A 12,031-nucleotide genomic window follows, 5' to 3' on the forward strand; every position below is an offset into this window, starting at 1 on the left:
GCCAATAGATCCAAGTCAAGGCTTTAGAAAGCCCTGAATTATTTTGTCCTGAATTGAAGCTGGACAAATGAATGCTAGTCTCAAGTCTGCTATGAGCCAGCTGTGTATCCTTGTGCCATTTTGACTTTTGTGCTTCAGGCTTCTCATTTAAGATGGAGAGTATTCTATTTTCCCAACCTATGAAAATTATGAGGGCTATTGTGTCTTGGTATCTAAGTACTTAGGAAAGCTAGGTGTCCACATTGTTATGGTTTGGATGTGAGATGTCCCCCAAAAGGGGGGACATAATGCAAGAAGTTTTGGAGGTGAAATGATTGGGTTATGAGAGCCTTAACCTAATCAGTGCATCCCCTGATAGGGATTAACTTAGTGGTAACTGTAGGCAGATAGGGTGGAGTTGGTGGAGTTGAGTCCCTAGGGTCATGCTTTGGGGGTTTATATTTTGTCCTTGTTAAGCAGAGCTCTCTATGCTTCTTGGTGCAAGGCCCTGAACCACTTTCCTCTACCACAGTCTTCACCTTGATATTCTGCCTCTCCCTGGGCCCTGAGGAACGGAATAGGACATTTATGGACTGAGACCTCTGAAACTATGATCCCCAAAATAAATTTTTTCCTCCTCCAATTGTTCTTATCAGGTCTTTTGGTCACAACAGAAAAAAAAAGCTGATTAAAACACACATACGTTGGGCTGGAGATGTGGCTCAAGCAGTAGCACGCTTCCCTGGCATGCATGGGGTTAGGGTTTGATCCTCAGCACCACATACAAATAAAATAAAGATGTTGTGTCCACCAAAAACTAAAAAATAAATATTAAAAATTATCTCTCTCTTTAAACACACACACACACACACACACACATACGCAATGTGAATTTTTCTATGTTTGTGAACCAGTAAAATATAGGGTGGAATCACACAAGAAATCTGATGCCAAACAGCTGCATTATAACACGAATATATTTGAAACCATTGTGAGTTTGTCAGAAGCATAAGAACTTTTCCTTTCTTAGAAGCTCCCCAAAGGAGGTTTTATCCAAAGGCTTTTTTGAAAAGCCTGGCTGGAGGTGGCAAGGCTTGGGTTGGTGGAGGGTAGGTAATTGTAACAGCCACCCCCCTAACAATCTTCAAGGCTTTGTTATCCTACATTGAGACATCATGTAAAAATCATCCATTTAAAACTAATTATTTTATTATATGAAGAATAATTTCTCAACTCAGTCATTTCTCCTTTCTTATTCATAAATTTTTATGGTTTTGTTACTTTTTCAAAGCTTCTGAATGCTAAACTTCGCTGTCTGTCACAATTGATTTCTTCTTCCTGTTTCTTCTTCTCTGTCCTTCTATATCTTTACAAATCCTATGAATGTTCCTCTTTGTCTTTTTTGCATGCAGTAGAAGCAGAACTGGGTTTGGCTAAATTTTCATTATTTCTTAAGCTCTCTACCATGAACCATGGGAAGAAACAGAGGGAGAGATATACTTGATCTTTACATTCAGAAACCTGTGATCTACTGGGGAGAGCTAGCTGAAATCTATGAAGGCACAGGCAGGTCATGAAACAAAGTACACAATTCCTTGTGACCATTATCAGAGGGACATCCAAGGTTGAAGTTTACCGTACTCATGACCAAAACTAAAAGCAGCTACTCAGGGGTCAAGGACAGTCTCGAACAAGAAGATACAATAGAAATCTTCAGGGTTAAGGAGGTAGCAGGGGGTAAACAATAAAGAGACACCAGTGCATCAAAGTTAGAGTCTCTAGGTTGTATTAAACCAAGGTCTAAAACATTAGCTTGAGGTCTGTAGTGGGGCTCAAAGCCATGTATCCTTCATTATTGGATCTGCTATATAGACCATATACAATGTGCCTATTGAACGAATAGTGTCAGCTAGAGACTGAGTTGCTTGGATGTGGCCATCAAATCACTCCACAGCACCTACTGATTTTTCCATCCTAGCATATAAAGTGAATTAAATTGAAATACTCTGTTTCAATGTATCTCACTGCATCACACTTTGAGCTTCATGAAGTGATGGTCTCAGTCTTACTTGTCTGTCTCCCCAGTGTCCAAACTGTATGTGTTTTGTATTGCTAAGTAGTTTAAAGCACAGGTTTTGAAGTCAGATAGATCTGTATTTGTTTGGATTTGTTGGTTTCCTTCTGGGCAATTTATTTATTGTCTCTGGGTCTCAGATTTCTCATTTCTAAAATAGTGATGACAATAATACCAACCTCTAAGGATTTGTTGTGAGGGTAAAATGTGATGACAGATTTGGAAGCAGAGTGCCTGTCACAGAGTAAGCATTCAATCAGATACTCTGATTGTCATTACATGATTGTGGAATGAATAGGTGAGAGACAAGTGGGTTGGAGAAGGGTGTTAGTTTATTTGATGAGGTTGGGACTCAGGACTGGGAAGATGCTTAATAAGAGCGACCCGGGCAGTCCTCCAAGAGTTTCTCCCTTCTCTGAGCATTTCATAGATGATTGGAAGGCTAAAACAATGGGGATAATCTTTAAGCATTTCTCCCTTTGTGTAAAGCTTGCAATCATCTTGACTGGGAGAACAGGGACTGAATAGACCTTGGGTGGGGGTGATGTTATTAATATAAACAGTTTTCAAATGTAACATATTGCTTTCTGTACCCAGCAAGCTGTTGTTAGTTTGTGAGCACTATGTCTTTGGAAAGCCATTGCTGGCAGCTTGAATGGGAAGCTTAGAACAATTAGAGGCTTTGAACACTTACAAGCTAAGGATTTGGATAAGCATGTTTTGACTCTATAGCTTCTCCTGGGGTTTCCCTGATGCGTGCTGGACTAATTATCAGTTGTAATTAGAAAAGCTGAGAAGTGGGGAGACTGCAGGGAGCAGCATACTTTCCCAGGGACCCTCATTTATTTCTGCAGAAAGGGAGCTGGGGAGACTGTATTGTGAAGAAACAGCCATGCATAGGGTGCTGGAGGACAGGAAGGTACTGGGAACATGGCTTTACAGGAAAGACTCAAATCTATGGGACCCATTGCTCCTGATGAAGTTTCAAGTGGTCAGCAGTTTTCCCTTCTTAGTTTCTCAGTGAGCAATGATATTCTGGGCCAAGACCAGGTTCTAGACTCATTATAGCCAAGGTCTAATTTTTGTGGGTACAAAGCAGTCAAGAAGTGGTATCCTTTAGAGCTCATGTACATGAAGAGAGGAATTTCAACTTCTGGATCAGCTCCAGGTTTTATCCACTGCAGGTTGTAGAAAATATTTCTCACGTGCCTTAGCCTAGATCCCTGGCTCCAGAATTGGGCCAACAATAGTTTGTATTTGAAAGTCTGAGAAAAAGTGACATTTGTAGGACCAACTGACTTTACTTTGGTAGGGGCCATTCCATTTAGATATGGTTCTAATCTTACTTTAGATGCTATGGAAACAAGACTGCCATACATGAAACATAGAAAACAATAGCACTTGATCTTCACTTACTGTGAATCATAGTGCAGACTATGAGTGTGATAGGTGTTTTGAGGAAAAGGAGCTCTCTGGTTGAAAGAGACAATGGCTTTCATGTGAAGCTTCCCACACTGCCAACATGGCATGAAGTTCATTGTCACAAGAACACCAAATACAAATCCAGCGTTTCTGTTTTCTCCACAGGTAACCTGTCTTCACGATTTCTTTGGTGATGATGATGTTTTTATTGCCTGTGGTCCTGAAAAATTTCGCTATGCTCAGGATGATTTCTCCCTGGATGAAAATGGTAAGCACAACCATTGGGTTTTTAAATTTTGTTGGTTTTGTTTTTTAGCCATTGGGTTTTTTTTGCCCTATTTTTCTCCTTACTTCTATTCCTTAGGATTTACATGAGTTTATGTTGGCCTGGAGAACATCCAAGTATGGCCCCTCAAGGGCAGATACTATTAGTCTTTCTCCTATATATTTGAATACATTGGCCACTAAGTGAAAGTATGTCCCAGAAATCTAGCCTTCAAAGTCAATAAGACTCACCATCTGCCATAATAGTGACCATATTTCTGGAAATGCATATTGTGTCATATGGGCTAATAGATACCATTAGACTGCAGGAAGGAAAATTTGGAGAAAGAAATTGAATCCCATGTATACACTTTTTTTCTAGGTAACATCCTCCAGCTATTTGGTCCATGTTAATGGTCTCATTTTAGAAAGGTTTTCCCATGATATTCTTAGTCTCAGACCCTTTCCCCACCTTTGAGTTTGCTGTAATGTTCACCTTACTTTGTGATTCAGGATTCCAGAAGATTCATCTCAGGAAGGAGCTGAACACGTATCTCCTTTGGTTAAGCTCCAGGTGTAAGATAAAGGTGACTTAGCTCACTCAACAACAGGGTTAGGATATGATCTTGATGGAAAGACACATTCAAAACATGTTTTCCTTTTAAGAGGAGTAAAGTATTAAAAAAGCAAAGGCAGTTTTACTAATATAAACTTTACAAACAACTCAAGTGACAAGAACCCTAAAAAAATAGTATTTCTGCTGTTATTCCTTTGAGAAGAGGCAAATGATCATCAAATAGCTAAACAAATACAGGTTATGTGCAGTTTCCTATGCCTTTCTACATCTCTAACTCTGGGCAGTGATTACTAAAGTTCATCAACCAAACAAGAAGTGAAGCAAACAAAAATGAGCTTTCCACTCAGTTCAGTTTCCTAATAAGCTTGATTTACCAGAATAGCTCCCAAAATCTTTATTGTTAATTTACATTTCAGTGCACCTTTAAATAGCAGGCAAAAGGAGGTGTCTAAAAGAAAACACTATCCTCTACCCATCTGTATTATTCCACTTTTCATAAGGCTTAAGTACTTTCTACCTTCCTCAGCAAAATGAATAGAATGATCCTCCTAGTAAATCAGCACTATCAGTGCCCAAGTTTACCATAACAGAGGAAAGTAAGTGACCTGCCTAGAAAGAGTGCTACAAATATGTCAGATTGGGGCTGAGGTAAATGCAGGAATATTTGGCAGACTGTACTATACTCCTATGAGCATTCTGAAGTTACAAGGGGCAGTCATTGATGACTCATTTATTCATTAAACAACCATCATAAAGGGATTATGATAACTTGCATTGAAAATCAAAAAGAGCTCTATAAATGTAAGATGGTGGTGGTGGTACTCATTCATGTAAAATGACATAACATTCGTAATGTGCCATTACAATGTGTGGTATGTAATAGACAATAACTCTTACTGCTTATCCTGCCTATAAATTACTCATGGATGTTTCATCTGTGTAACTATAACCTCTGAGATGTCAACCTCTACTCCTAGGAAATTAATTAAACATTATATCCAAAAGTACTATTCTGAGACATGGCTAAGTCATCCTCAAATGACTGACTTGACTTATTACTTACTTGACCTGCTTCTAAACTCCTGTCCTTGTTCCACAATCTAGAAATTTAAACACCTTGTTTAGCCCAGGTGACTTTTGGAAGTTTTCCTCATGCATCTCTCTTTGGGGCCATAATTCCTACAAACAATGAAGACTGCCTTGTAGTCCTGAACCATTTAAGTGCTTTGGCCTGTGCTGTTTATTCCATTTTCCAAAGGCTGGTATAATATGCTGAGCCTGAGTTTTACCCTCTGCTAAGCTCTCTGTGTCCTTTTGCCCAGAATGCCGAGTCATGAAGGGAAATCCGTCAGCCACAGCTGGCCCAAAGGCATCTCCAACACCTCAGAAGAGTTCAGCCAAGAGCCCTGGCCCTATGCGCCGAAGTAAGTCTCCAGCTGATTCAGGTAACGACCAAGACGGTGAGTGCTCTTTTCTTAACTGTGCACGCTGACTTCATTTATGGAGGCCAATACCTTCTGCATGCAGAGAAATGAATTCCTCATGATCATCACTGTGTGTCCATGATTATCAATTTTTTAAGGAAAAAAACTCTCAAACTTGGTTGGAGTCATGGAGGCACAGTCACAAACCCTCATTCCACTCATAATGGACACAGACCAGAAATCTGGCCTTCTTGCCATTCTTGCTATAATGCTTATTGTCATGGTTATCATTATTGTGATCATCTTCAATATCATCCAGCCAAAACATATTCAATGAAATAATCAAGGCAAACATAAATCCATAAATCTGGAATTAAAAATCAGAATCAAGGACAAAAGCCTAAAAATCGACACCCAAAAGTATCAACATAGCTGATGCACTTGCACTTCAAACTTGACTCTGAACTAATTAGATATCATAAAATAAAAAGAGAGACCAGTACACTATACATATTTATATTTTTTTAAAAAAAAAAGGAAGATGAGATTGCACTACTCTCACAATAGGAAAAGACAACACAGGGTTCTGAAAACATGCAAAGAGATTTGTCATAAAGCATTTTATTTAGTGGATTGTGAGTAATCTGAAAATTGTGGTGTATGGATCATTGCCAACTAGTGAGCTGTTTGTTATCAGTCAGTCTGTGATGAGATTAGGTGCTTGTGCCAAATGTAAATTAACTATGCCACTAAGCAAACCATTTAGATCAGCTGACTTTTTTTCTCCAGAGCATTATTTCATTGAGAAAGGCAGCAGTGTGCTGATTTACATTCTGGCAGAAACTCTTAAACTTGTCTTAGAGTGGCACTGATCTAAAAGGAAATGTCTTCCATTCCTTTATAACAGATGCTATTAAAACTAAAAAGCTACAGAAGTCCAAGTTGAGAAGATAGTAGACTTGCACCCAGACAATTTGATTTCTTCACACTAAGATTTACACATTTGTTTACCCAAGGCTCCGACAGGACTCATCATGAGAATCCTTCAATCCTGAGAGACTTAGGGAACCACAAGGGCCCTTTGTTTATATATTTATTTGGTACCCAGCATTGAACCCAGAGGCACTTAACCACTGGGCCACATCCCAGATATATAAATTTAGAGATAGTGCCTCACTAAGTTCCTGAGGCTGGCTTTGAGCTTGTGATCTTCCTGCCTCAGTCTCCCAAGCCACTGGGATTACACGCATGCGCCACTGCACCTAGCTACACAGGGCCCTTTAATTTGGGGCAGCTTGAGTAGCCTCTTGGCTTGGAAATACCTTTTCCTAGAAAAATAGCCTGTCCTGCCTACACCACACTGCTACGAGTATGTACATGACCAGCCATCTCTTGGTTCTCAAGCAACAGAAACTAAAGTATAAAAGGTCAGCCCAGGCTTTTCATACCTCAATGTCTTTGCACACTGTTCCCGTACACCTGGAATACCATCTTTCCAACTCAGCACTCTTCACTTAAAAATTCCTATTCATCCTTCATGATCTCACATAGAAATCATTTTCCATTGTCATGCAATATCATTGCATGCCGTCTATATATCTGGGGTAATATTCAGCAGCCTGTGTTGTAAAGTATGTGTTTGTCTACTTCCCTAACTATTGAAGCCCTCAAGAGCAAGGTGTCACATTCGTTTTTGTCTCCTCAGTGCGAAACAAAGTGTGTGCTTCCTAGTAAATGCTCAAGTAATGTCATTGAGTGAATATATGCACAAAATGACCTATTTCACCCAGTATAGTAAGACTTTAGGTAATTTTGGGCTGGGGTTGTGGCTCAGCAGTACACCACTTGCCTCACATGTGTAAGACCATGGGTTCAATCCTCAGTACCACATAAAAATATATAAACAAAATAAAGACATTGTGTCCATATATAGCTAAAAAATATTTTAAAAAAGAATTTAGGTAAGTTTTCCTGAAGGAATAAAAATAGGTGTGTCTTGATGACATCTTGTTCAAGTGTACAAAAGGGCACATGAATTTATCTAAGCACATTCATATTGCTGAAACTATTAAGCCTCCGGTTTTAACACTTGGATGGGGAATAAAATCATTTGAACAATTTCTAAGCAGAGACTTTAAAAAAATTTTTAAAAGAACTTTAAAACATTTGGTCAAGATTTATAAAATCTAGCAATAATTGCTTACCTAATCATTTTTCAGAAATAGCACTAGCTATTTTTAAGGATTTCTAACTGTACTTATATCTTGCTGTGAAACAAATTATCCCAAGACTTAGTGGCTTAAAATAAGCTTTTATTATCTCACAATTTCTGTGGGTTAGAAATTCTGTAGTGGCTTAGCTGGGTGGTTCTGGCTCAGGGTCTCTCATATTGTTGTGGTTAGGCTATTGGGAGGGGCTGTGATCATCTGAAGGCTCCACTGGGCTGTAGGATCCACTTCCAAAATGGCTTTTGGCAGGATCTCCCACTCAAGTGAAAGATTCAAAAGAATGAACAAAGAAGATGTAGTGCCTTTTATTATCTAGTCTTCAAAGCCAACACTGTCACTTCTACTTTATTCTAATAATTAGAAGCAGTCACCAAGTTCAGTCTGTGTTTAAGGGGAAAAGAATTAGCATCCACCCTTTTGAGGGAGCTATTGCAGGATTTGTGAACCTGTTTTTTAAACTGCCATATAACCTATTAGTTAGAAATATTCAGGGTGCATAAGCTTGAATTTAAAAAGATTCTCTTTGTAGACTACATATAATTGGTTACCCAGTACACATGAATACAACCACCTGGAATTAAACTGTTTAAATGTGAAATCATTGATCTACAGCATGCTACAGAACTTCCCCTTTACAAAATATGCCTCTCACTGACAGAGACAGAACAGGAATATATTAGGACTCAATAAATATTTGTCAAATTGAAGAGTTGTAGTAGATTCCAGTCCAGGCCCAGGCAGCCAAGATATGCTATTGCTCCTTCAGAACTCCCTTGCTAAAGAAAAGAAATGAGAATTTATTCTCACCAGGCAAATAGAATAATAAATGTGTGTGGCAGGTATCAGATTTACAAACAACTTCTATTTCCTACCACCAAAGTAAAGTGGTGTTTTTGGTAGAGAGAATTGGAATCCTCATTGCAGATAGTTCATGGACATAAATGAAGCCAAACCCTAGTATAGAACTACTTTCATGACAGTTTCCAGAATATTTGAGCTCACCTTTTTTGATATGTCTAGAACCTCTGCATGATTACACCCCCCAAAGGGTAAGAAAATCCATGTAAAATTATTATGCTCATTCCATAGCAGTTTGTTTAGAGCCAAGTCCAATGTATCTACCCAGAGGGGCAAAGTTGATCTCAGACAAAACAGTATCATAGGACCATTCCAAGTGGGGAGGTCAAGTGGGGGATGGTGGTAGTTAGGATATGGAAGAGGAGAGGGAGACATCTAAGGAGGCCCAACCACATCACTTTTGTGATCTCGGGCAAATTTCTTTTCTTCTCTGAGACTTGGTGAACTTATTGTCTTATTCCTTATTTGGAATAAGACAGGATTTGCATGTTTAAAGATGAGAATAGTTTTCCATTATTAATATTATTAGTTTTATTTACTTATTAATTTATTTTATTTGTTCTTATTAGTTATACATGACAGCAGAATGCATTTTGACACTTTGAAGGTAAATGAATGGAGCTGGAGTTATTTATATTTATAATTTATAGCATTATAAAATAGCTCTCATGGGTTCAGAATCAGATAAAGAAAATAATGAGGTATAGACAATCTATAGTTTTCAGTTTGCATAACTTTTTTTCTAAAAGATATTATTTTAGATTTAAGAAGAAACAATCATTTCATAAAATGTTAAGAGTTTTCTGAGCTGTTAGCAAGGGACATATGAAGGTTAATATACATTTAACCAAAGAGTAAGTGGTGTTGGGTGGAACTGAAAGTCTTTGTTCTTTTCTAGGACATAGTAGGTAGTACCACCGTGTTTCCTTCTTGTATTGGTCTATCTTGGATCTGGAATTCATGGATAGATTCACATACCTTCATTCCAACTAAAAAACTAAAGATTGTAGGAGATAGGCCATTTCCATGGAATTTTAACTAACTTCCTTCAAAGGCAAAAGAAATCCCAAAATGTTTCTCTTTAGCAGGAATTCAAACCAAATGAAACATTAGCTCAGTTCAAGTTCAGATAAAGGAATGTTTTCATGTTCTAGTTCATTAGAAAATATATAGGTTTGATTCTGGTTTGAACAAGTTTGCTAGGAGACTANCTGCTCAACAGAAATACAATGTTGAGCCACAAACGAAAGCCATATATATATATATATATATATAAAATTTAAAATTTTCCAGTAGCCACATTTCTAAAAGTTAAAAGGAAAAGACTAAATTTTGATGTAATTTATGTAGCAATACCTTCAAAATATTATAATTTCAACATGTAATCAACGAAGAAGTTATTGAGATATTTACATTCTTTGAAATTGACATGTAGTTTACACTTAATACCATATCTTAATTCTGACTAGCTACATTTCGGTGGGGGGAACTGGGGATTGAACTCAGGGGCACTCAACCACTGAGCCACATCCCAGTCCTTTTTTGTATTTTATTTAGAGACAGGGTCTTACTGAGTTGCTTAGGGCCTTACAATTGCTGAGGCTGCCTTTGAACTCACAATCCTCCTGCCTCAGCCTTCTGAGCCGCTGGGATTACAGGCCTGCGCCACTATGCCCAGCCTGACCAGCCATATTTCTAATGTTGAACAGTAATATATGACCAGTGGATATTAAATTAAAAAGTATAATACCTTTCTTTTCTTGCTAATAAAGGTTCAAGATAACAATCCTTGGCATAAATTAAGTGTTGTGCACTTTGCAAAGCATTTCTTGCACTATAGCTATCCCTCATAATAGCACCATGAATTAGTTTGGAGCAGCATAATTATCCAAGTTTGCTTCTAAAATATCAGGGAACTCAAGAGCCAGAACTCAGCTCGTCTCACTTCCTGGCAGGCATTTTTGCACTACCTGCCTGGCATGAGGCAGGGTGTGGGAGATCCAGTGTGGTGAATGCACAGGTCTGTTTTGAATGGTTTTTGCTTCTAAGCTTCCTTCTTCCTTCCTCCATCTTCAGGTCAGAGATTTGGGATGGTGTGGTGTCTGTGTCATTCTCTTTGTGCTGCATTGAACCCAGCACCAGAAATAATTAAGTGCCTTTGTTTGGAGTGCTCTGGCGTAGACATTCCATCAACTCTCAACTGTCACTCCAAGGGGAAGTGGTGCCCTTGGCAGACCTATGGGAAAATAAAAACTTCCTTATCACCCTCACCCATCTGATTCTTTCTAAACCTGCAGCTCTTGTCAAGTTTAACTGCAAGAGCTTCCCCAGATGGAAGACAATTTTTCTATCACTATTGCAGAGCCCCTTAGGAAATGGTTGAAGCAAGCAGCATAACAGAGGCCACTGAGGACCCTGTAGTATATGAATATGGTACCTCCCTACAACAGGAGTCTTATCAGCCTGCCTTGCCTGGGACTTATGTTTAAATACAGTTGAATCTCCAAAGTTTGGCTGGAATATCTAGAAATTCTAGGTGCTATGAGGAAAAACAGTAAGACAAATATTTGTCACTAAGAAGATTGTTTTTTTTTTTTTCAGGAACCAGTGTATACGTAAATTTCAAATTTTTTTATTTCAAAATACTTATGTAGTTCTTATTATTAGTATAGTCTTGCAGACTAATTTAGTCTTTACAGCAAATTTATAAGGCAGGTGCTATTATCCCCATTTTGCAGATGAAGAAACTGAGGCACACAAAAGTTGAGTGATCTGCTCCAGGTCACACAGACTTGCTCCATCAGAAACTTCTGAACAGAACCACCTTCAACAGTAAATAAGCATTGACAGCATTGTCAAGCTTGAGAAAACAACTCTGGCAATTCTAGCCTCCTTACAGATGTGCTTTTCTTAAAGGAAAACCATCTGTATTAAAATATTGCAGGATTGGATACATAAATTTGTTCTACAGTAGGGAATAATCTTACTTTTCTCCCTTATTTGAGATTCATAAGTGTATGCTATATAAGACTCTGTAGGATATAGATTTAAAATTCAAATTTCATCTTCTGAGCTGCAGTATCTCACAGTCTGTGATGAAATTTGGCCTGAGAAACAACCCAATGACCAAAGCATTTAGGAATTGTTTCTGGGCCCTCAGTTCTTGATTTCCTAATGAATGGGTCTGGGGAAAGGGACAAAAGCT

At 38.4% G+C, this 12,031-nt stretch overlaps 1 protein-coding gene across 4 annotated transcripts in view; it reads left to right on the forward strand.

The window, feature by feature from the left end:
* Dcx (doublecortin) overlaps nucleotides 1-12,031 on the forward strand; it is a 124,738-nt gene that overhangs the window by 86,700 nt on the left and 26,007 nt on the right. For 2 of the 4 annotated variants that reach the window (XM_015497980.2, XM_048796835.1), the window contains exons 4-5: nucleotides 3,641-3,743; nucleotides 5,639-5,761. In XM_015497980.2, the coding sequence (XP_015353466.1) occupies nucleotides 3,641-3,743; nucleotides 5,639-5,761 (226 nt within the window). Of the gene's footprint in view, nucleotides 1-3,640; nucleotides 3,744-5,638; nucleotides 5,777-12,031 lie in introns of all 4 variants that reach the window. The other 2 variants (XM_015497979.2, XM_048796834.1) reach the window with 1 other exon arrangement.

Source organism: Marmota marmota, unplaced genomic scaffold (assembly GCF_001458135.2).
Source record: "Marmota marmota marmota unplaced genomic scaffold, marMar, whole genome shotgun sequence".
Taxonomy (NCBI): Eukaryota; Metazoa; Chordata; class Mammalia; order Rodentia; family Sciuridae; genus Marmota; species Marmota marmota.